This window comes from Tachyglossus aculeatus, chromosome X1 (genome assembly GCF_015852505.1).
Source record: "Tachyglossus aculeatus isolate mTacAcu1 chromosome X1, mTacAcu1.pri, whole genome shotgun sequence".
NCBI lineage: Eukaryota > Metazoa > Chordata > Mammalia > Monotremata > Tachyglossidae > Tachyglossus > Tachyglossus aculeatus.
This window is the reverse complement of record NC_052101.1, coordinates 79,301,832-79,324,667: the sequence shown is the minus strand read 5'-3', so window position 1 is coordinate 79,324,667 and position 22,836 is coordinate 79,301,832. Positions and strand designations below refer to the sequence as shown.

The 22,836-nt window shown below is 42.9% G+C and overlaps 1 protein-coding gene across 5 annotated transcripts in view; it reads right to left on the bottom strand.

The window, feature by feature from the left end:
• DCP1A (decapping mRNA 1A) overlaps positions 1-22,836 on the bottom strand; it is a 125,762-nt gene that overhangs the window by 36,725 nt on the left and 66,201 nt on the right. For all 5 annotated transcript variants that reach the window (XM_038772850.1, XM_038772851.1, XM_038772852.1 and 2 more), the window contains exons 4-6: positions 13,592-13,732; positions 3,925-3,965; positions 2,701-2,828 (exon numbers count right to left, since the gene is read on the bottom strand). In XM_038772850.1, coding sequence (XP_038628778.1) covers positions 2,701-2,828; positions 3,925-3,965; positions 13,592-13,732 — 310 coding nt within the window. The remainder of the gene's footprint in view (positions 1-2,700; positions 2,829-3,924; positions 3,966-13,591; positions 13,733-22,836) is intronic.

Here is a 22,836-nt window from a genome sequence, read left to right as displayed (position 1 = left end):
AACCCATGATCTCTGACTCCAAAGCCCGTGCTCTTTTCACTGAGCCACATACGCCAGAGCCTGAAATTTGTAATCCTTCTGCCTATGAGGAGTGTGTGGTCACATTATTTAGGTTCTATTTCAGCAGTAGTTCTTCAATGAGAAAAGGTTGTTTTGTGAGCCATGAGTTGGAATTTTAAACTATCAAAGGGCAGTCAAATGCATTATTCATTATTAATATAAAGCTCTTTATGGCAAAGCATCATAAGGTGTGTGGTTCAGGATTCACCATAATTATACCCATAGTTCATAATCATCACTGCTAAATGACTTGTTAAAGTCTAGAAAAGGAGAAATTTCCTTAGATTTCAATAATATGATCTCTCCCTTTCTATGCATTTTTCTTCATCACCCTTTAAAAAAACTAGGCCCTACAGGTATGGCTATAAACATGCATATTTACTTTTGGAAAATACTTTCCCCCCCTCCACTTCTCCCTTTTCCTCTCTGTATATCACTGGCACAGCATCTTTCAAGAGTTGACAAACAAGTTATTCTTGTCACTTAAAAAGCCTTTTCAATAAAAATTGCTCCTAAATGCGCACAAACAGAAAATCCTAGTTTATAGATACAATAAGCTCAAAAGAATCCCACCAGTTTTCTTCTGCTCTCAGCTAATCGGAAGGATTGATGATTCCCCGCCTCAATATCTTTCCCCATAAATGCTGAGCTGGTTCCGAACAGTTAAATATTTCACAACATAGAACACAGTAAATAAAAGTTCAAAACATGTCTACTGGTTGCTCTTCTGACATATGAACAGAGAGATGGCTAGGTGTTATGGCAAGCACAGCCACAGAAAGCAATGGGAAAAAGAAAATGTGGAGAACATGCCAAATTTAACCCCACATGGGTGTAAAGCACTTGCTATTTCCTCACAGAAATATTTGGTTCTGGAAAAAACAGAGAAAACTAACAGATTTAAATGCAGAAGTCACTCTTCCTACATCAAATAAAACCCCACAGAACCCACAATTCCAATTTTATATTGTACTAAAATTGCAAATTGAAGGTGTCTCCTTATTATACCTAAACGGATGAACTATTTGGACACTTTCACCAGGAAAATGGCTAAATTACTATGCAATCTGGAATAATTACCCATTCAATTATTAAGCACTGCATGACCTAGTGGAAAGAGCACAGATCTGAGAGTCAGGAGACCTGCATTCTAATCCCACATTTGCTGGGTGACCTTGGGCAAATCAAGGATTTGATTTGTGAGCCCAGACTGTGAGCCTGTGGGGCCCAAGTGGGGCTCAGACTGTGAGCCCCACTTGGGACAACCTGATCACCTTGTAAACTCCCCAGCGCTTAGAACAGTGCTTTGCACATAGTAAGCGCTTAATAAATGCCATTAAAAAAAAAAAAAAAAAAAAAAAAAAAAAAAAAAAAAAAAAGGATTAAACACCTGTTTTCCCTCCCCCTTAGACTGTGAGCTGTATGTAGGACAGGAACTATGTCTGATGTGACTGCATCTAGCTCAGTCCTTAACACAAAATAAGCACTACCATTTTCAATCAATGGTATTTACTGACTGCCTAGCACTGTACTAAGCACTTGGGAGAGTACAATACAACAGAATTAGCAGACACGTTCCTGGCCCATAACAAGCTTACAGACTAGTCTAATTATTATTAAGCACAAACTCACTTTTTATTTAAAAATAAAATCCCTAATGTACTCAGTAATCTCAGCAAGATCCAGATTTTTTTCACTGTCAAGACCGCTACATGGGGGAGAACTTTTGCAACACAGTCAAAAAGTCTTTTTAAGGGAAAATATTAAATAGGAGCTAATCTAAATTTTCAATCACTAAAGAATAGCTTTGATTCTTAAAAATCACCTTAATTTTTTTTCTTTGTATTCTACCACTGACTGTTTCCAACTGACCATACAGTTGCATTCATATCTCCCTTTCTATCACAAGATCAAGCTGATGTTTATCGCAGCTCTAAGGAAGGTTAACAAACCTTTAAGATAAAAAAAAAACACCATCAAACAAAACAAACCCCATTGTCCCTGACCACAAGGAGCTTAGAACCAATCATGTGGGGGGAAAGAACCAAAACAAATTGCCAAATATAGAAAAGGAAAAAGAATAACAATGTAGGTAGATGTGATATCAATAAAGTAATTAAAGCTGCAAATGGAAAGGTGATCTGTATTGTTCATCTCAATGCAGAGGCACATTCTAAAGACTCGATACCTCAGGCATATGAAATAAATATTTGATGAGTCTTCCTAAAAGTTTAAGATACCTTTGCTTCTATCCCTACTCCTTCATGCTCCATTAAGTAAATCCTTTGGCATAGAGTTTTTGTGACATTCATTCAGAATTTATAACAAAGAGAGCCAAAGTAAGGCTAGGTAGCATGTTTAAAAATAAAAATCTGCCATGTTTAATGGCATTCCTCCAAATGGGGCAGATGTCTGAAAAGGCAGTGTGAAAGAGTATTTAGGTGGAAAACTGTTAAAACACAGGGGTCTAAAAGGAATACTCCCTATTAGATCTAATACTACCTGTCATGGACAATTAAATTATAGAGGCAAAATTGTATTTTAATGTTAGAGCATTAAATGAAATGATTGAAATTAAAATTCTGTATTAAAACCAAATTCAAAATCTTTATGCACATAACTTTTAATAGCCAAACTCACTTTTTGAATTTCTATAAAGAATACATGGTTCATCAAGTTGAAATTCCAAATCTTTGTTCACTTGTTCCAATAGACAGAAAATGTCCGGTTGAGTCGCAATTGTAAAACCATAACAAGGAGACTTTGACCTGAAGTTTTAATTAAAAAAAAGCTGGTAACCATGACAATATATCCAATTTTTACTTAAACTGTATACATATTCTTCCCTCTTGATTTCCACTTGCAAATCAAACGAGAAAGTACAGTGATTTAGCATAAGGTACACTGCCCAGATCTACCCAGTTATGACATCTATTCAGTAATACAACTGTTACCCATCATGTTTCATATCTTTTAGCAGTTCACTTAAATTATATATATATATATATATATATATACATAACATATAGCTACTTCATCTAAAATTCCCTCTCTCTTTTAGACAGGCAGTGTGGATTAGTGAAGGAGCCCCGGCTTGGGAGTCAGAGGACCTGGGTTTGAATCCTAGCTTCACCATTTGCCTGCAGTATGACTTTAGGCAAATCACTTTACTTCTCCATGCTTCAGTTTCTTCTTCTGTAAAATGGGGATTCAATACCTGTTTTTTTTCCTTTTTAAAAATGGTATTTGTTAAGCACTTACTGTGTGCTAGGCATTGTAAAAAGCATGGGGTAGATACACGATAATCGGATTGGAAACAGTCCCTGTCCCACACAGGGCTCACAGGCAACTGAGGCACAGAAAGTTTAAGTGACTTGCTCAAGGCCACACAAGTGTCAGAACTGGAACTAGAATCCAGTTCCTGTGACTTCCAGGCCTGTGTTCTTTCCACTAGGCCATGCTGCTTCTCAATCAGCTCGTTCTTCACTAGACTGTGAATCCCATATTCATTCAATTGTATTTATCAAGCACTTACTGTGTGCAAAGCACTTTACTACAATTCAGCAACAAATAAAGACAATCTCTGCCCAGAACAGGCTCACAGTCTAGAAGGAGGGAGAAACAACAACTCTGGTGGGACAAGGACCATGTCTGACCCATATGGGGTCCACAGATATGTATACATATGTATGTATGTGTGTGTATGTGTGTGTGTGTCTATTGAAATGGGAAAAGGAAAGAGCAAACTTAGAAGACAGAATAAAAAAATACTCAACAATATCAGCCTCAAAGGACATAAAGCCTCTGGCCTTCCATAACATATAAAATAAACATCCCATACAGATTTTCTAAAGAACAACTTACCTTTTGTAGACAAATAAGGTTCCACCATTGCTTGTCTTCTCCTACAATACACAGAAATTACATTTCAATCAACCTGACTAAAAAGAAAGAAAACCAAAACAGTCTGTCTTCCCACCAAAAAACATATTCAATAATCCTCATACTGTAGTGAATTCTAAGTGCTCTGAGCCATTGCTGGCTCTGCAGGGTATTTTATTTGAATTTAGAGGTTTGACATGAGAATGTAATTTTCATTAGCAGAATTTAATAGGTTCTACAAAATTTACTAGTTTTAATATCATGTTCATGTATACCATTAAAATTATAAACTCTTCTATTAGTAAACTTTTTTATCAAAGGACTGTGACTTCTACTTGCTACTTTTTCCCACAGCTTCTAATAGAGAGTTCTGCACACTGAGGCTGCTCAATATATGTGTTGTTGATTGCTGACTAAACATGAGTTCTTCACTTTAGAGGGGCAGCATGGCTTAGTGGAATGATGGTCCTGGGACTCAGAAAACCTGGATTCTAATCCCAGCTCCACCACTTCCCTTCTGTGTGACCTTGGGCAAGTCACTTAACTTCTCGGTGCCTCAGTTTCCTCATCTGCAAAATGGGGACTCAATTCCTGTTCTCCCTCCTACTTAAGACTGTGAGTTCCATGTGGGGCAGGAACTGTGACCTACATGATTACCTTGTATCTACTCCAATGCTTAGAAGAATGCTCGACACATTGTAAGTGCTTAACAAATACCACATTTGTCATTATTTAATAAGCTGAAATATCACAAATATGTGGCTGGAAGGGGAGAAAGTAGTAGTGGTGGTAGCAGTTCTGCCAGAACTCATGATTTCACCATGAATTTTAGCTAGAACAGCAGAATTAGGGAACGTTTTTCCAACGATGCAAGTTTCTCTGGATACTATGAGATGCATTAATAATAATGATGGTAGTGATGACATTTATTAAACCCTTACTATGTGCCAGGCAGCATACTAAACACTGGGGTAGATACAAGACCATCAGGTTGGACACAGTCCATGTCAACATGGGGCTAACAGTCTAAGTGGGAGAGGACAGGCACTTCATCCCCATTTTATAGATGAGGAAACTAAGGCACAGCTAAGTTAAGTGACTTACCAGCAAGTGACAGGGCTGGGATTGATGATGATGATAATGATGCTGATGCTGATAATAATAATAATAATGATAAAATAGTATTTGTTAGACATGGTCCCTGTCCCACACAGGGCTCACAATTTAAGTAGGAGGGGAAACAGGTATTGAATCTCCATTTTACAGATGTGGTAATTGAGGCACAGAAAATGTAAGTGACTTGCCCAAGGTTATACAGCAGGCACGTGATGGAGTCATGACTAGAACCCAGGTCATCTGACTCCCAGGCTGTGCTCTTTCCATTTGACCATGCTGCTTTCCAATATTGGAAGAAATGTATATGACAGATAACTCTCCCTACCTTCAAAATCACTGCAAAAATCACATCTCGTACAAGGGGCCTTCCTTGACTAAGCCCTCATTTCCCCTAGTTGCCCTCCCTCCTACAATTGCCTATGCTGCACACATATCTTTACCCTTCAAGCACTTGATATTTTCCCCACCCACACCGCAGCTTTTTTAAGGTATTTGTTATACGCTTACTATGTGCCAGTAACTGTACTAAGCACTCAGTAACTGTACTAAGCACGAGCTAATCAGGTTGGATACAGTCCATGTTCCACAGAGGGCTCACAGTCTTAATCCCCATTTGATAGATGACATAGGCACAGAGAGGTGGAGTGACTTGCCCAAGGTCAGCCAGCACACAAGTGGTGGAGCCAGACTTAGAATCCAGGTCCTTCTGACTCCTGGCCAGTGCCCTATTCACTAGGCCACACTGCTTCTCAGCTATATACCTACCCTCACACACTGCCATTCGCACCTTACTGGTTCAATCTCTCATCCTATCCCAACTGAATTACTGCATCAGCCTCCTCTCCTCTCTGATGGGAGCATCCTCCTGTCTCTCCCCACTTCAGTCTATACTTCACTCTGCTGCCCGGATGATCTTTGTACAGAAATGCTCTGGGCATGTCTCTACCCTCCTCAAAAATCTCCAGTGGCTGCCTGTCAACCTACGAATCAAGCAAAAACTCCTCACTCTCAGCTTCAAGGCTCTCCATCACCTCACCCGCTCCTACCTCACCTCCCTTCTCTCCTTCTACAGCCCAGCCCGCACCCTCCACTCCTCTGCTGCTAACCTCCTCACTGTGCCTCGCTCTCACCTGTCCTGCCGTCGACCCCCAGCCCACGTCCTTCCCCTGATCTGGAATGCCCTCCCTCCACACAGCCGCCAAGCTAGCTCTCTTCCTCCCTTCAAAGCCCTACTGAGAGCTCACCTCCCCCAGGAGGCCTTCCCAGACTGAGCCCCCTTTTTCCCTCTCCACGCTATCCCCCTCTTCCTACCTCCCTCCCCTCCCCACAGCACTTGTACATATTTGTACAGATTTATTACTATATTTATTTTACTTGTACATATTTACTATTCTATTTTTGTTAATGATGTGCATATAGCTATAATTCTATTTGTTCTGACAATTTTGACACCTGTCTACATGTTTTGTTTTGTTGTCTGTCTCCCCTTTCTAGACTGTGAGCCCGCTGTTGGGTAGGGACCGTCTCTATATGTTGCCGACTTGTACTTCCGAAGCGCTTACTACAGTGCTCTGCACACAGTAAGCACTCAATAAATACAATTGAACGAATGAATAATTCATTTTAATGTCTGTATCCCCCGCTAGATTGTGAGCTCCTTGTGTACAGGGATTGTACCTACCAACTCTACTGTATCGTTCTCTCCCAAGTTCCTACTACAGTACTCAGCGTACAGTAAGCACTCAAAAAATACTATTAACTGATTGGTATAGTACAATACATTTACCAACAACCTTAAGTATGATTAGTTAGAATCAGTTAGGTATGATTAGTTCCAGAACCAACCTTGATATGGAGGCAAAGGACTACAAGCAAAGACTGTGAGCCCCATGTGGGACAGGGACTGTGTTCAACCTGATTTGCTTACTATAACTTCTAGTTATCATCCCATATCCCTCCTACCATTCCTTTCCAAACTCCTTGAACGAGTTGTCTACACTCGCTGCCTAGAATTCCTCAACAACAACTCTCTCCTCGACCCCCTCCAGTCTGGCTTCCGTCACCTACATTCCACGGAAACTGCCCTCTCAAAGGTCACCAATGACCTCCTGCTTGCCAAATCCAACGGCTCCTACTCTGTCCTAATTCTCCTCGACCTCTCAGCTGCCTTTGACACTGTGGACCACCCCCTTCTTCTCAACACGCTATCTGACCTTGGCTTCACAGACTCCGTCCTCTCCTGGTACTCCTCCTCTTACCTCTCCGGTCGTTCTTTCTCAGTCTCTTTTGCAGGCTCCTCCTCCCCCTCCCATTCTCTCACTGTGGGGGTTCCCCAAGGTTCAGTGCTTGGTCCCCTTCTGTTCTCGATCTACACGCACTCCCTTGGTGACCTCATTCGCTCCCACGGCTTCAACTATCATCTCTACGCAGATGACACCCAAATCTACATCTCTGCCCCTGCTCTCTCCCCCTCTCTCCAGGCTCGCATCTCCTCCTGCCTTCAGGACATCTCCATTTGGATGTCTGCCCACCACCTAAAGCTCAACATGTCTGAGACTGAACTCCTTGTCTTCCCTCCCAAACCCTGCCCTCTCCCTGACTTTCCCATCTCTGTTGACGGCACTACCATCCTTCCCGTCTCACAAGCCCGCAACCTTGGTGTCATCCTCGACTCCGCTGTCTCATTCACCCCTCACATCCAAGCCGTCACCAAAACCTGCCGGTCTCAGCTCCACAACATTGCCAAGATCCGCCCTTTCCTCTCCATCCCAACCGCTACTTTGCTCATTCAAGCTCTCATCCTGTCCCGTCTGGACTACTGCATCAGCCTTCTCTCTGATCTCCCATCCTCGTGTCTCTCTCCACTTCAATCCATACTTCATGCTGCTGCCCGGATTATCTTTGTCCAGAAACGCTCTGGGCATATCACTCCCCTCCTCAAAAATCTCCAGTGGCTACCAATCAATCTGCGCATCAGGCAGAAACTCCTCACCCTGGGCTTCAAGGTTCTCCATCACCTCGCCCCCTCCTACCTCACCTCCCTTCTCTCCTTCTACAGCCCAGTCCGCACCCTCTGCTCCTCCACCGCTGATCTCCTCACCGTACCTCGTTCTCGCCTGTCTCGCCATCGACCCCCGGCCCACGTCATCCCCCGGGCCTGGAATGCCCTTCCTCTGCCCATCCGCCAAGCTAGCTCTCTTCCTCCCTTCAAGGCCCTGCTGAGAGCTCACCTCCTCCAGGAGGCCTTCCCAGACTGAGTCCCTTCCTTCCTCTCCCCCTCGTCCCCCTCTCCATCCCCCCATCTTACCTCCTTCCCTTCCCCACAGCACCTGTATATATGTATATATGTTTGTACATATTTTTTACTCTATTTATTTATTTATTTATTTTATTTGTACATATCTATTCTATTTATTTTATTTTGTTAGTATGTTTGGTTTTGTTCTCTGTCTCCCCCTTTTAGACTGTGAGCCCACTGTTGGGTAGGGACTGTCTCTATATGTTGCCAATTTGTACTTCCCAAGTGCTTAGTACAGTGCTCTGCACATAGTAAGCGCTCAATAAATACGATTGATGATGATGATGATGATGATGATTTGCTTGTATCCACCCCAGTACTTAGTACAGTGCTTGGCACATAGTAAGTGCTTAACAAATACCATAATTATTATTAATTATTATTAGAAATAACTATAAATCCCTCCCCACTCTTTCCCCCTTTCTTATCCCACCTCCCTCCCCACCCTTCCCTGTTCCCAGAGTCCTAGTTCCCAACATACATCCAATGAATCACCAGCACATTCAATTGTATTTCTTGAGTGCTTACTGTGTGCAAAATACTGTTTTATGCTCTTGGGAGAGTACACTATAACAGTAAACAGACACAATCCTGCCCACAATTCATTCAATCATATTTATTGAGTGCTTACCGTGTGCAGAGTACTTCCACTAAGCGCTTGGGAGAGTACAATACCAACAATAAACAGATACATTCCCTGCCCATAACAAGCTTAGAGCCTAGAGGGAGAGTCTAGAGTCCCAAACTTGTTTTCCCACATCTATCTCTCCAGCCCCTCCACATTCCCTGCACACCAGGTATATTTTTTTCTTCTCTTTTTTTAAACCAGCCATAGTGCTGCTTCTGTGAGCCCAGCCACCCACTCCCTTCCTGCTTATACACCTGCCTCTCCACCTGGGCCAAAGCCCCAGGAGTGTGAAGAGGGACAGATAGGAATGCCCTCCCTCCACACATCTGCCAAGCTAGCTCTCTTCCTCCCTTCAAAGCCCTATTGAGAGCTCACCTCCTCCAGGAGGCCTTCCCAAGCTGAGCCCCCCTTTTCCTCTTCTCCTCTCCATCCCCCCACCCTACCTCCTTCCCCTCCCCACAGCAGTTGTATATATTTGTACAGATTTATTACTCTATTTATTTTACTTGTACATATTTACTATTCTATTTGTTTTGTTAATGATGTGCATATAACCATAATTCTATTTGTTCTGACGATTTTGACACCTGTCTACATGTTTTGTTGTCTGTCTCCCCCTTCTAGACTGTGAGCCCGTTGTTGAGTAGGGACCATCTCTATACGTTGCCGACTTGTACTTCCCAAGTGCTTAGTACAGTGCTCTGCACACAGTAAGTGCTCAATAAATATGATTGAATGAATGCTGTTGGCATGCATACCTTTTCCCCCTTATTCTGCCCTGATAATAACAATAATAATGGCATTTGTTAAGCGCTTACTCTGTGATCCATTCCTGCCTCCATTCCCATGGCTTTGATTGGGGTGGGGAGACATGGATATGAGTAGGAAGGCGAGAAGGAGCTTGGCCTAGTAGATACAGCACAGGCCTGGTAGACAGAAGGTCCTGGGTTCCAATCTCACCTCCATGACTTGTCTGCTGGGTGACTTTGGGTGAGTCACATCACTTCTCTGTGCCTTACATCTATAAAGTGGGGATTAAGACTGTGAGCCCCATATGGGTCAAGAACTGCATACAAACCAATTTGCTTGTACCCTCCCCAGCAGTTAGTACAGTGTCTGGCATGCTCACAACAGTAGCTGTCATTATGATTAGTTTGAAAAATAATATTACTGAAGCAACAAGGGAGAGGGGGAATCCAGTTTGAATTGTGTGGGAAGTGGGGAGAGAAGCCACTGGGAATAGGGGAGGTAAGGGGCAAGGCAAGGGGAAAAAATGGAGCTTGAAGGGAATTAACTGATTTGCCTGTAGTGATCAGATATAATACTGATGTGGGGTATAGATAGGCTAAGATAAGTCAACAACAATGTACTGCAGGGCATATCCTTAGGTTTGCAGGTGCCTGAGATATGCTGGTAATGTTAAAAAGAGTGATTTATTTCCTCAACAAAGAAGCAAAATAAGAGAAGCAGCATGGCTCAGTGGAAAGAGCACAGGCTTGGGAGCCAGAGGTCATGGGTTCTAATCCCGGCTCCGCCACTTGTCAGCTGTGTGACTTTGGGCAAATCACTTAACTTCTGTTACCTCATCTGTAAAATGGGGATTAAGACAGTGAGTCCCATGTGGGACAACCTGATCACCTTGTATCCCCCCCAGCGCTTTGAACAGTGCTTCACACATAGTAAGTGCTTAACAAATGCCATTATTATTATTATTATTATTATTATTATTTTATTCAGTCAGCCAAAGGCTTATGGATCTCAAATAGGATGATGTAAATATTTTAAGGGATTCCTCGTATAAAAGTTTAGCAACAAAGGCATAAAGTGAAATTTTCAAATTAGGGAAAAATTAAACAGATGTTACGTTAAGCTCACATTCACAGACTTTTACATATCTCTAATTATAATAGTCTTCTTGTCTAAATATATTTTTCAATGCCCAGAATTTTATTTTATGTACCTTTTTTTGAAACATCTGCTTTGTCTAACTAGGGATGTCAGTATTACCAAATTTACTAATTACTAAAGAAGATAATTTATCAATTAAAAGCATGATTAAAATAGTTTTTGATTTTGTCAATTAAATTGTGATACACATCCAGAACTTGATTATAGTTTTACTGATTTTTTTTTCCTTATGAGAAGAGATTGGGATGAAGAGCTCTTTCTATGCTAACTTCTTGAGGTCTATAGCTATATACACCCTCGTTTGATTTAACTGTTGTTTTGTTGAGAGGCTTGGCCTTATTTTAGTTCCAGGAGGATTTTAAATAAGATTATGGGAATTTAAAATTTAATGATAAAATGACCAAACTGCAAAACATAAGAAAATTTTCCATTCTTTTACATTGACAATTAAAATAGAAAATTAATACTGCATATGTGCTAACGAAGCAAGTATTGCTCACCATAAGACAAATGCAGAAAATTGGCAACTTGGGGCCGGAAAATGAATTTGAACCATTGCTACTACACCTCATTTCACAAATTCAAGATAGTATTTGTAGTACTATCAAGATAGTATAGATAGATAGTAATTTAAGAAGCTTGTCTGCTACTTACCTGCTGTGTGACCTTGGGCAAATCACTTACCTTCTCTGTGTCTCAGTTTTCTCCTACAAAATGGGGATTCAATACTTCTCCCTCTTGCTTTGACTGTGAGCCCCACATGGGACCTAATTATCTTTTGTCTATGCCAGTGCTTAGTGCAGTGCTTGGCACATAGTATGCATTTAACAAATACCCCAATTATTATTATTATTGCTATTATTATCACCCAGTGCTTAGAACAGTGCTTTGCACATAGTAAGTGCTTAATAAATGCCATTATTATTATTATTATTATCTACATTTTTGAGTTTTCAAAGTGAGGGAACCTAAATAAAATTGAGTTAACTGTGGAACCCCAGTACCACATATTCCCTATATTGTGGTTATCCACATGTTTGTCTGATTCTGAAGATTTGTGAATAGGACCTGGGAAAGAATTTGAAGTTAAAATTGAACCACAAACCAATTTTGTTTGGGCTGTCCTATACTGAGTGGGATACTTCTAAAACAGCAGGGACTGGCACACTTCTCTTGCTTTCATATTTACCTCACTACCTCTGGCCAGATGGTGAGTTTTATGAAATATACCAACAAGAAAAACAAAAACCCAACCCCAAACCCTGCAGGGTCTTAACCATGTGTACCAGCTTTATTGTACAGTATGGAGATCAGTGCCTGGTTGTCTTTCATAGCTTTGAGACACATTTCTCTGGCACAGCTAAAAAGATTTTTAAAAGTAACAAGTACAAGGAACTGGTCAGCTATTTTACTGATGCAATAAATGAAGATTTGGTAGGCATTCATGCTTTACCAATTGAATATAAAAAATATCTTTTTAAAAAAGTGTGCTTCATAGAATTGAGGAAGGGAGAAATAGGAATTCAATGACATCGAAATATTCAGAGATGACTTCATCTTTGTATCATACTTAGAATGACATGCCCATGGTATTCTTATTCCAAATGATTTTTTTAAAAAACTACAATCCAAGTGCCATCAAGATAATAAAGAGGACCTTTTCAAAACTGCCTGATTTAGATGGTCTATTTTTAAACCAAAAGATCTCTACTAATCCCTTGGGACAATATTTGTTGGACTTGATATGAATAAGATTTATCTTTTCTGGGGTAGTAATGATACTATACTCATAATGGAAAGCACTGTGCTAAACTCTGAGGTGAATAAAAGACTCAGCACAAACATCTCCCTGTCCCACACAGAGCTCACAATCTAAATGGGAGGGGACAGACACGAAGACTAATAATAGTGAAGTTAACAAAAAAGGTAAATTAGGAATCAAGCAAACCATGATAATAGTACAACAAACAAACCGGTAATTGTTCCCTTAAGTAAATACTTCTTGGAGGGAGGGTCCAGTATCTCACTATTCCAGGCAAGAGCCCTTAGAATGGCATTTATCCCCTGACCCTCCTTCAGAAAATAATGTACAAACCCAAAATATGAAATATAACCTTCCCGTGATCTTATTTAGACTGTGAACCCCACATGGGACAGGAACTGTGTCCAACCTGATTATCTTGTATCTACCCCAGTACTTAGTATGGTGCTTGACACAAAGTAAGCATTTAACAAATACTACTATTATTATGAACTCCAAAATGTCACGTCTCCTAAAGAGAAAATGGACTGCCTTCCTAAAGGCTCCAAGATAATCACACCCCAGGCCCAACTATGCCTACCCACCCCTAACCTATTATTGTTACTAATCACATTTATTTAGCATTTACTGTGAGCAGTTGGGAGATTACAATACAACATCAAACACATTCCCTGCCCACAATGAGCTCACAGTCTAGAGGGGGAGACAGACATTAACATAAATAGATAAATAAATAACTGATATATACAGATATCTGCCAGCTGTCTCTGTCTCTCCTCAAAGCCTATATTTTCACCTTCTCATCTCATTGCCTCCCTCCCCACCCCCAACCGGCTCTACGGTCCCCAGCTCATTTTGGCTCCTTCAGCTTCCTGGATTTCCCCCTTCTTCAACTCTTCCCCAATCCCTTCCTCCACCACTGCTTCCCCAGACTCACCCACTGTTGCATGTCCTGGATGAAGGTGTAGAGCACGACTTGGCCCGTGAAGTCAGTAATGTCGATGATGTTGGGGTCATGTAGCTTCAGGGCCTCCAGGTTAATATCCTGTTCCGGTGAATTTGTTTTGGGTTTGCGATTCTGAGATAGAGCAGGGAAGAGAAAATGGGATAAAGTGCCACCGATTCAAACCTTTCTCTTCTGCTTTCCTTCTTCTTACTTTGGGATGGCAGTGCCACAACCCTTGCACTCGCCACCCCAGTGACCTCACCACAGTTTGATTCCATTTTTCCTCTCCTCTCCATAATCCTGCTCATAAGCCACCTAAAAGTAATCACCAGCAGGAGAAAAGGTCTTCATTGTAGCCCTCTCAGCCTCAAGAAATTATGGTCATCAAGGAGCTACGCACTCTCAGTTTTTAAAGAGGCTCATGGAGGGGGCATTCCCCCACCCTATGCACCACCTCTCTCACTCCACTATTCTGTACACACAGTCCCTCAAATTCTAGGCCTTTATGGACTAAGAATAGTGACACAGGCACTCTTGGGGGAGTACAACAGAAGAAGCCAATGTGTCTACAGGTTAACAGGGATGACAATCACAAAAGTTTTAATTCACAGGAAAAAGTTAATGGAAAGAACAAATGCCTACATAGTACAGAATGTAAATTGACACATACTCCTGTCATATGCCCCATGCTATGGTCTGGTGGAAATGAGGATTTAAGGGGAGCAGCTCTTTTGTCATCCTGCTGTTGGTCTTTTTTCCAATGGATTGACAGAACTTCTCTAAGGGCACTGGCAAATGACTAGGAATTGGGGAGGGGAAATGGAAAGGGTAGGAGCAATGGTAGGGGTGAATCTGCTCAGGGGAGTTTGGGAGAGAATTGGCAGGAAAGTGGATTTTTTTTAAAAAAAGCTAACTATGCCTAAGGCTACCTGCCAAGCCAGGGAAAAAGCCATCCTGCCCCTAGCTTCTCATACCTGGTTTCTCCTTAGCCCTCTCTGCTGTTCTACCTGGAAGCTTAGAACATCGATTGTTAAGGGAGAAGGGGGTAGGGAAGGGGCATGGAAAAGAAGGGTTGGGTAAATAAAGGAAGGGGAAGTGGTTAGAACGTCTATTAAGGGAGAAGGGGGTAGGGGAGGGGCATGGAAAAGGAGGGTTGGGTAAATAAAGGAAGGGGAAGTGGTAAGATGGACGTTGACTGGGCAGAACACAAGACATGTTGAAATTACTGATAACACAGAGGAAGACACTGACAGAGTGTTAGAAATTTTATGTATTTTTACAGTGGTGATTTTTAAATTCTCTTTCAATTACCACTTTTTAATAGCACTGATCTTCCTCCTTTCTCTTGAGAAGCATCAGTCTTTGAGGGGTATTTTTTGGCATTAGACTAAGATCTCTAGAGAATCTGAGAACAGAAATGTTCAACAGAACAGAGTTATATAATAGCCTGCTGAATGCACAGTTGATCCCTCTGGATAACTCAGTCACTTTTTAAGTCTGTGGGATATTTATTTCTCTTTGTGGTTTCTTCTATCTCCCTCTACATTTCCCTCAAATAATCAGAGAATTCCTTATTTTCTGTTTATGAAGCTTAAGTAGGGCTAGAAGAAAAAAGACCCCTGAATAATTTTCCAGAACTTATTACTTCTGTATTGCAAGCTCAATCAATTAATCAATCAATCAATGGTATTTATCGAGCACTTAGAAAATTGCAATAAAGTTGGTAGACACGTGCCCTGCCCACGATGAGTACATAGTCTACACGGGAAGACAGACGTTAATATAAATACATTATGGATATGTACATAAGCGTCGTGGGACTGAGGATGGGGTGAATATCAAATTCCCAAGGAGTACAGATCCAAGTGCATAGACGACGCAGAAGGAAGAGAGAATTGGGGGAAAGACGGCTTAATCCAGGAAGGCCTCTTGGAGGAGATGTGACCTTAATACAGCTCTGAAGATGGGGAGAGTGGTGGTCTGGCATATTTGGAAGGAGATGGAGTTCCAGGACAGAGGAAGGACAGGGGAAAGTAATAGGTGGTGAGATAGATGAGATTAGGGTACAACGAGCTAGTTGGTGCTAGAGGATTGAAGTGTGCAGGCTGGACTGTAGAGATCAGAGAAGTAAAGTAGGAGGTGGGGAAGTTGATTGAGTGTGCAGAGTTTCTGTCTGAGGCAGAGGCGGATGTGCAACCACGTGAGGTTCTTGAGGAGTGGAGAAACATGGATTGAAAGTTTAGAAAAGGTCTGGGCAGCAGAATGAAGCATGGACTGGAATGGGAAGGGACAGGAGGTAGAGAGGTCAGTGAGGAAGCAGATGCAGTAGTCACTGTCGGACAGGATAAGTGTAATAGCAGTTTGGAGATCAAAGGGCAGATTTTAGCAATGTTATGAAGGTGGAAACAACAGGATTCAGGGAACAGATCAAATATGTAGGTTGAATAAGAGCGATGAGCCAAGGATAATGCTAAAGGTTTGGGCTTGTGAGACAGGGAGAAGCACCGTGGCGTAGCGGATAGAGCATGGGCCAGGAGTCCAAAGGACCTGGGTTCTAATCCCCACTCCACCACCTGTCTGCTGTGTGACCTTGGGCAAGTCACAACTTGTCTGTGCCTCAGTAACCTCATCTGCAAAATGTGGATTAATATTGTTTGCCCCATGTGGAACATGGACTGGGTCCAACCTGATTATCTTATATCTACACCAGCACTTACTAGAGCGCCTGGCACATAGTAAGCACTTAGATACCATTAAAAGAAAAGGAAGGATGGGAGTGTTACCTGCAGTGATGGGAAAGTAAAGGGGAGGACAGGGTTTAGGAGAGAAGAGGAGTGCTGATTTGGACATGTGAAGTATGAGGTGTCGGCAGTTCATCCAAGTAAAGATATCCTGAATGCAGGAGGAAATACGGAACTGCAGAAAAGGAGAGAGATGAGGGTTGGAGAGGTAGATTTGGGAATCATCTGTGTAGAGATGGTAGTTAGAGCCATGGGAGCAAATGAGTTCTCCAAGGGAGTGGGCATAGATGGAGAATAGAAGGGGACCCAGAACTGAGCCTTGAGAGATTCCTCCCCTGAGGGTTGGAGGCAAAGGAGCAGCCCCTGAGAGACTGAGAAAGAACACTCAGAGAGATAGGAGGAAAACCAGGAGAAGAGTGTTAATGAAGCAAGGTTAGATAATGTTTCCAGGAGAAAAAGGTGGCCCAGAGTGCTAGATACTGAGATAGAGAATGGCTCTCAAAATAGACCTTGGTTGAAAAATATGCATGTGAGAACACACTTCTACATCAAATTACTCCCAGTCAATCAGTGGTATTTATTGAGCACTTTGTGTCTGGGAAAGGGATCCCAAGGAGATTACTGTCTATGGGGGAAGACAGGCATTAAAATAAATTAAGCTTAGGGGAAATAGTAGAGTCTAAGAATAGGTACATAAGTACTGTGGGGTTGGAGTAAGGTGAATAGTATATATTCCACCTTAACTCACTAAGATTCTTTCTGTATGTTAAAAATGACCAAGCTTGCTCTGGGCCTTTTGGTTATTCTGAACCACTGCCCTTCAACCAGCACCAAACATTTAAGCAACTAATCTATGCAGGGTATGTCCTAACCATTAGGGAAGTTATTATTACAGTGCAAGGCATGGGTTGTGTCCCTCAGAAAGTTAAAAAAAAAATCTAGAGAGAAACGCAAATACCTCCTGAGAGATAATTTCCGGATGGACTAAGATTAACATAATAGGTATCTTTGAAGAGCATTGAATCTCCTTATTTTACCTTCTTGAGATCACATAAATTGTCCTTTTGGTATTCTGTACAGCACTAAACACAGCAAGTGTTCATATGTGATAACTGAAAAAAGTAAAATCTCACCATACCATTGCTTCAGACAGACTTGCTGGAACTAATACCTTTGCTGTGGGGTTGGTGCATTTCTGTCCCTTGTTCGACACCACTCATCCCACTATTTTGTCTCAACTTCCCCTCTCCTTTAAGTCTCTCCTGGGACAGGAACCAGAGAAGCAGCGTGGCTCAGTAGAAAGAGCATGGGCTTTGGAGTCAGAGGTCATGGGTTCAAATCCCAGCTCTGCCAATTGTCAGCTGTGTGACTTTGGGCAAGTCACTTAACTTCTCTGGGCCTCAGTTACCTCATCTGTAAAACGAGGATTAAGACTGTAAGCCCTTGTGGAACAACTTGATCACTTTGTAACCTTCCTAGTGCTTAGAACAGTGCTTTGCACACAGTAAGTGCTTAATAAATGCCATTATTATTATCTATCACCCCTGTTCTATTGTATTTTGCCAAGCATTTATTACAATGCCATCTCCCCAGCAAGCACTCAATAAATACCACTTATTGATTGACTGATTAATGTCCTGCCCCATAACTTCAGGTGAAGTCAGTTTGTTTGTATTTTCAGGTGGGCTGACCAAAGTTAAACTATTGCTGAAGATGACCTTCAATTGTAGCTCCTTGTAGGCAGAGAACATGTTTACCAAGTTTGTTATACTGCACTCTCCCAAGTGCTTTGTACAGTGCTCTGCACACAGTAAGTGCTCCATAAATATTGTTGACTGATAGCGTTGGGCCTAAAAACTGAATCCTGACTCCCAGGAAGAGTGTATATCCCATTATCATACTATATGGCATCTCAAATTGCATTGGCAAAATAGAGCCTGTGGGCTGTTAGCCCATTGTTGGGTAGGGATTGTCTCTGTTGCCAAATTGTACTCTCCAGGTGCTTAGTACAGTGCTCTGCACACAGTTAAGTGTTCAATAAATATGACTGAGTGAATGAATCAAAGTTACTCCTTGTAATGGTCCCTGTTAGTTAACATTTCTCCTGTAATGAGGAGTACAAAGCAAATGCAGATTTACAGTAGAAAGTTCATGACTTGGTCTGTTGGCCTGAAGTTTGGCAATCAGCTATTTACTTCTCTGTGTTTTCAGTACACACTTTAGAGGGAGAACTGCATTCCTTAAAGTTTCACTCTAATCTACAAGAATATTTATTTAAAGGCTAAGGCATTTTATACTCCCCTGTAATGACATTCTGATTGGAAGAGATTTTTCTCTTAGGTCCTCTCAGCAAAACTGCTGTTGTTTTTCAGTGCCCTGAAGATCATGTAAATAAAATAATAGTGATAATAATAATTGCGGTATTTTTTATGTGCTTACTATGTGCCAAAGCACACTGCTAAGAGCTGGGTTAGATACAAGATATTCAGAAAAAAACAGAGGATTAGACGGTGCCACTAGAATCTTTGTACAAGGGAAGTAGAAGGTTGGACTGCCCATAACTCATTCCTGAACTAATTATTTTAGGGGAAATTCTTTAGCCCAACTCCTATTTAAACCCAAGTATTGTTATTCTTGCAATAAAATGATAACACTGAAGTCTACTGTAATCAGTTTGATTTAAAAATCTTCGATTTTTACTTTTACTGAATGTTTCTAAGCACTACTTGAGTGTTCTGCACACAGAAGGTGCTTTATAAATGCTACTGAATGAATGAATGGATCCTGCATAACTGCCCGCCTCCACAGTCTGCCTAGCAACCTATGCAAATGTAATTTGGAGGGGGAGGAAGAGAGGAAGGAAGAGAATTCATCTTCCCTTTTCATTATCTTCTCTAAGCAGCTTAAAGAGCAACTTTAGTGGGAAGGGAAGCAAAGCGGGTGGCACAGAAAAAATATGCCTGCTTCAAACAGAGAATAAGGTAGGGGGCAGAGGGAGATTACTTGCCCCTACGTGGCCTCTTCCGCCATTGCCATTACCGCATCTTCAGAAGCCACAGCACGGAAAGTCCGTTTGAAAATGAATAACAATGTCATATACCTATGAAGCACCTGTTTCTAAGGAGCATCAAGTGCTTGGCAAATATTAATGCTTGCAATCCCTCAGAGTTGGTAGAGCATAGATATTATTGCCACCATTTTGCAGATGAAGCATTTCAGAGGTCCAGTAAGGCTAACTGACAGGTCCAAGGTCATTCAGAAAGTCAGTAACAGAGCTGGAATCAAATCTAGGTCTTTTAAATCCTAATTCAGTGCTCTGTCCATCAAAGCAGAATGTTTTGACCTTGGACACATCTGCACAGGACAAGTGGTCTATCTGAGGTAGTATTTCAATAGAAAAATCCATTTTTGCTGAAATTCACCAGAGGAGAGCCTAACAGCAAGTACCAACCTAGTGCTCTGCACACAGTAAGTGCTCAATAAATACGATTGAATGAATGAATGAATGCTTGAGCCATGCCAACAAAACCAATATTAGGAAGTCACTTATTCCTATGCCCACCTTCCCAATTGCACAGCACATGGATTTACCAAACAGCACATCAGATTTTCCACTTTCCAGTTATGGATGGCTCAGAGAAACTCCATAGCCCGGGCAGACTAATTCAGGGTGAGAGGGGAAGATCAATTAATGGTATATAATCATTGAGCTCTTCCTGTGTACTGAGCGCTTGGGAGAGTACAACACAACAGAATTGGTAGACATGTTCCCTGCCCAAAATGAGCATAGTCTGCTTGGGCAACAGATGTCAAACAGGGAGACTCTCTAGCCAATTAAGAGGCTCTTGAGAGGTCACAATTCAATGTGAAAATTCAGCCATTCTTCACACTCCCAAATTAATGTTTTTCATCCCTGCCATGCTGAATTGTGGCAAGAGCTTCTTATAGTCAGTTGGCTAACCAATCAATCAATCAATCAATCATATTTATTGAGCGCTTACTATGTGCAGAGCACTGTACTAAGCGCTTGGGAAGTACAAATTGGCATCACATAGAGACAGTCCCTACCCAACAGTGGGCTCACAGTCTAAAAGGGGGAGACAGAGAACAGAACCAAACATACCAACAAAATAAAATAAGTAGGATAGAAATGTACAAGTAAAATAAATAAATAAATAAATAAATAAATAAATAAATAGAGTAATAAATATGTACAACCATATATACATATATACAGGTGCTGTGGGGAAGGGAAGGAGGTAAGACGGGGGGATGGAGAGGGGGACGAGGGGGAGAGGAAAGAAGGGGCTCAGTCAGGGAAGGCCTCCTGGAGGAGGTGAGCTCTCAGCAGGGCCTTGAAGGGAGGAAGAGAGCTAGCTTGGCGGATGGGCAGAGGGAGGGCATTCCAGGCCCGGGGGATGACGTGGGCCGGGGGTCGATGGCGGGACAGGCGAGAGCGAGGTACAGTGAGGAGATTAGTGGCGGAGGAGCGGAGGGTGCGGGCTGGGCAGTAGAAGGAGAGAAGGGAGGTGAGGTAGGAGGGGGCGAGGTGATGGAGAGCATTGAAGCCCAGGGTGAGGAGTTTCTGCCTGATGCGCAGATTGATCGGTAGCCATTGGAGGTTTTTGAGGAGGGGAGTAATATGTCCAGAGCGTTTCTGGACAAAGATAATCCGGGCAGCAGCATGAAGTATGGATTGAAGTGGAGAGAGACATGAGGATGGGAGATCAGAGAGAAGGCTAGTGCAGTAGTCCAGACGGGATAGGATGAGAGCTTGAATTAGCAGGGTAGCAGTTTGGATGGAGAGGAAAGGGCGGATCTTGGCAATGTTGCGGAGCTGAGACCGGCAGGTTTTGGTGACGGCTTGGATGTGAGGGGTGAATGAGAGAGCGGAATCGAGGATGACACCAAGGTTGCGGGCTTGTGAGACAGGAAGGATGGTAGTGCCGTCAACAGAGATGGGAAAGTCAGGGAGAGGACAAGGTTTGGGAGGGAAGACAAGGAGCTCAGTCTTCGACATGTTGAGCTTTAGGTGGCGGGCGGACATCCAGATGGAGATGTCCTGAAGGCAGGAGGAGATGCGAGCCTGGAGGGAGGGGGAGAGAGCAGGGGCAGAGATGTAGATCTGGGTGTCATCAGCGTAGAGATGATAGATGAAGCCGTGGGAGCGAATGAGGTCACCAAGGGAGTGAGTGTATATTGAGAACAGAAGGGGACCAAGTACTGAAACTTGGGGAACCCCCACAGTAAGAGGATGGGAGGGGGAGGAGGAGCCTGCAAGAGAGACTGAGAAAGAACGACCGGAGAGATAAGAGGAGAACCAGGAGAGGACGGAGTCTGTGAAGCCAAGGTCAGATAATGTGTTGAGGAGAAGGGGGTGGTCCACAGTGTCAAAGGCAGCTGAGAGGTCGAGGAGGATTAGGACAGAGTATGAGCCGTTGGATTTGGCAAGCAGGAGGTCATTGGTGACCTTTGAGAGCGCAGTTTCCGTGGAATGAAGGGGACGGAAGCCAGACTGGAGGGGGTCGAGGAGAGAGTTGTTGTTGAGGAATTCTAGGCAGCGCGTGTAGACAGCTCGTTCAAGGAGTTTGGAAAGGAATGGTAGGAGGGATATGGGACGATAACTAGAAGGTGAGGTGGGGTCAAGAGAGGGTTTTTTTAGGATGGGAGAGACATGGGCATGTTTGAAGGCAGAGGGGAAGGAACCAGTGGAGAGTGAGCGGTTGAAGATGGAAATTAAGGAGGGGAGAAGGGATGGAGCGAGAGATTTCATAAGATGAGAGGGAATGGGGTCAGAAGCACAGGTGGCCGGAGTAGCACTTGAGAGGAGGCAGGAGAGTTCCTCTGAGGATACCGCTGGGAAGGATGGGAGAGTAGCAGAGAGTGTTGAGAGCCGGGGGGTTGGAGAAAGGGGGGAAGAGACTTTGGGGAGGTCGGACCTGATGGATTTAATTTTATTAATGAAGTAGGAGGCCAGATCGTTGGGGGTGAGGGAAGGAGGAGGGGGAGGAACCGGGGGCCTGAGAAGGGAGTTGAATGTACGGAAGAGCTGGTGGGGGTGATGGGCATGGGTGTCAATAAGGGAGGAGAAATAGTTTTGTCTGGCAGAAGAGAGGGTTGAGTTAAGGCAGGAAAGGATAAACTTGAAGTGAACGAGGTTGGCATGGTGTTTAGACTTTCGCCAGCAGCGTTCGGCAGCTCGAGCATAAGAGCGAAGGAGGCGGACAGTGGCAGTGATCCAGGGTTGTGGGTTAGTGGTGCGAGAGCGGCGAAGGGAAAGGGGAGCGAGCGAGTCTAGCTGAGTAGAAAGGGTAGAGTTGAGAGCAGTAATCTGATCATCAAGACTGGGTAGAGAGGAGAGGGCGGCGAGGTGGGGTGTGAGGCGCTCTGAAAGATGGGTGGGGTCCAGAGAGCGGAGATCTCTGTGAGGGAGTAATACGGATTTACAGGGGAAAGGAGTGTGAGTGAGGAGGCAGGTGAGAAGATTATGATCAG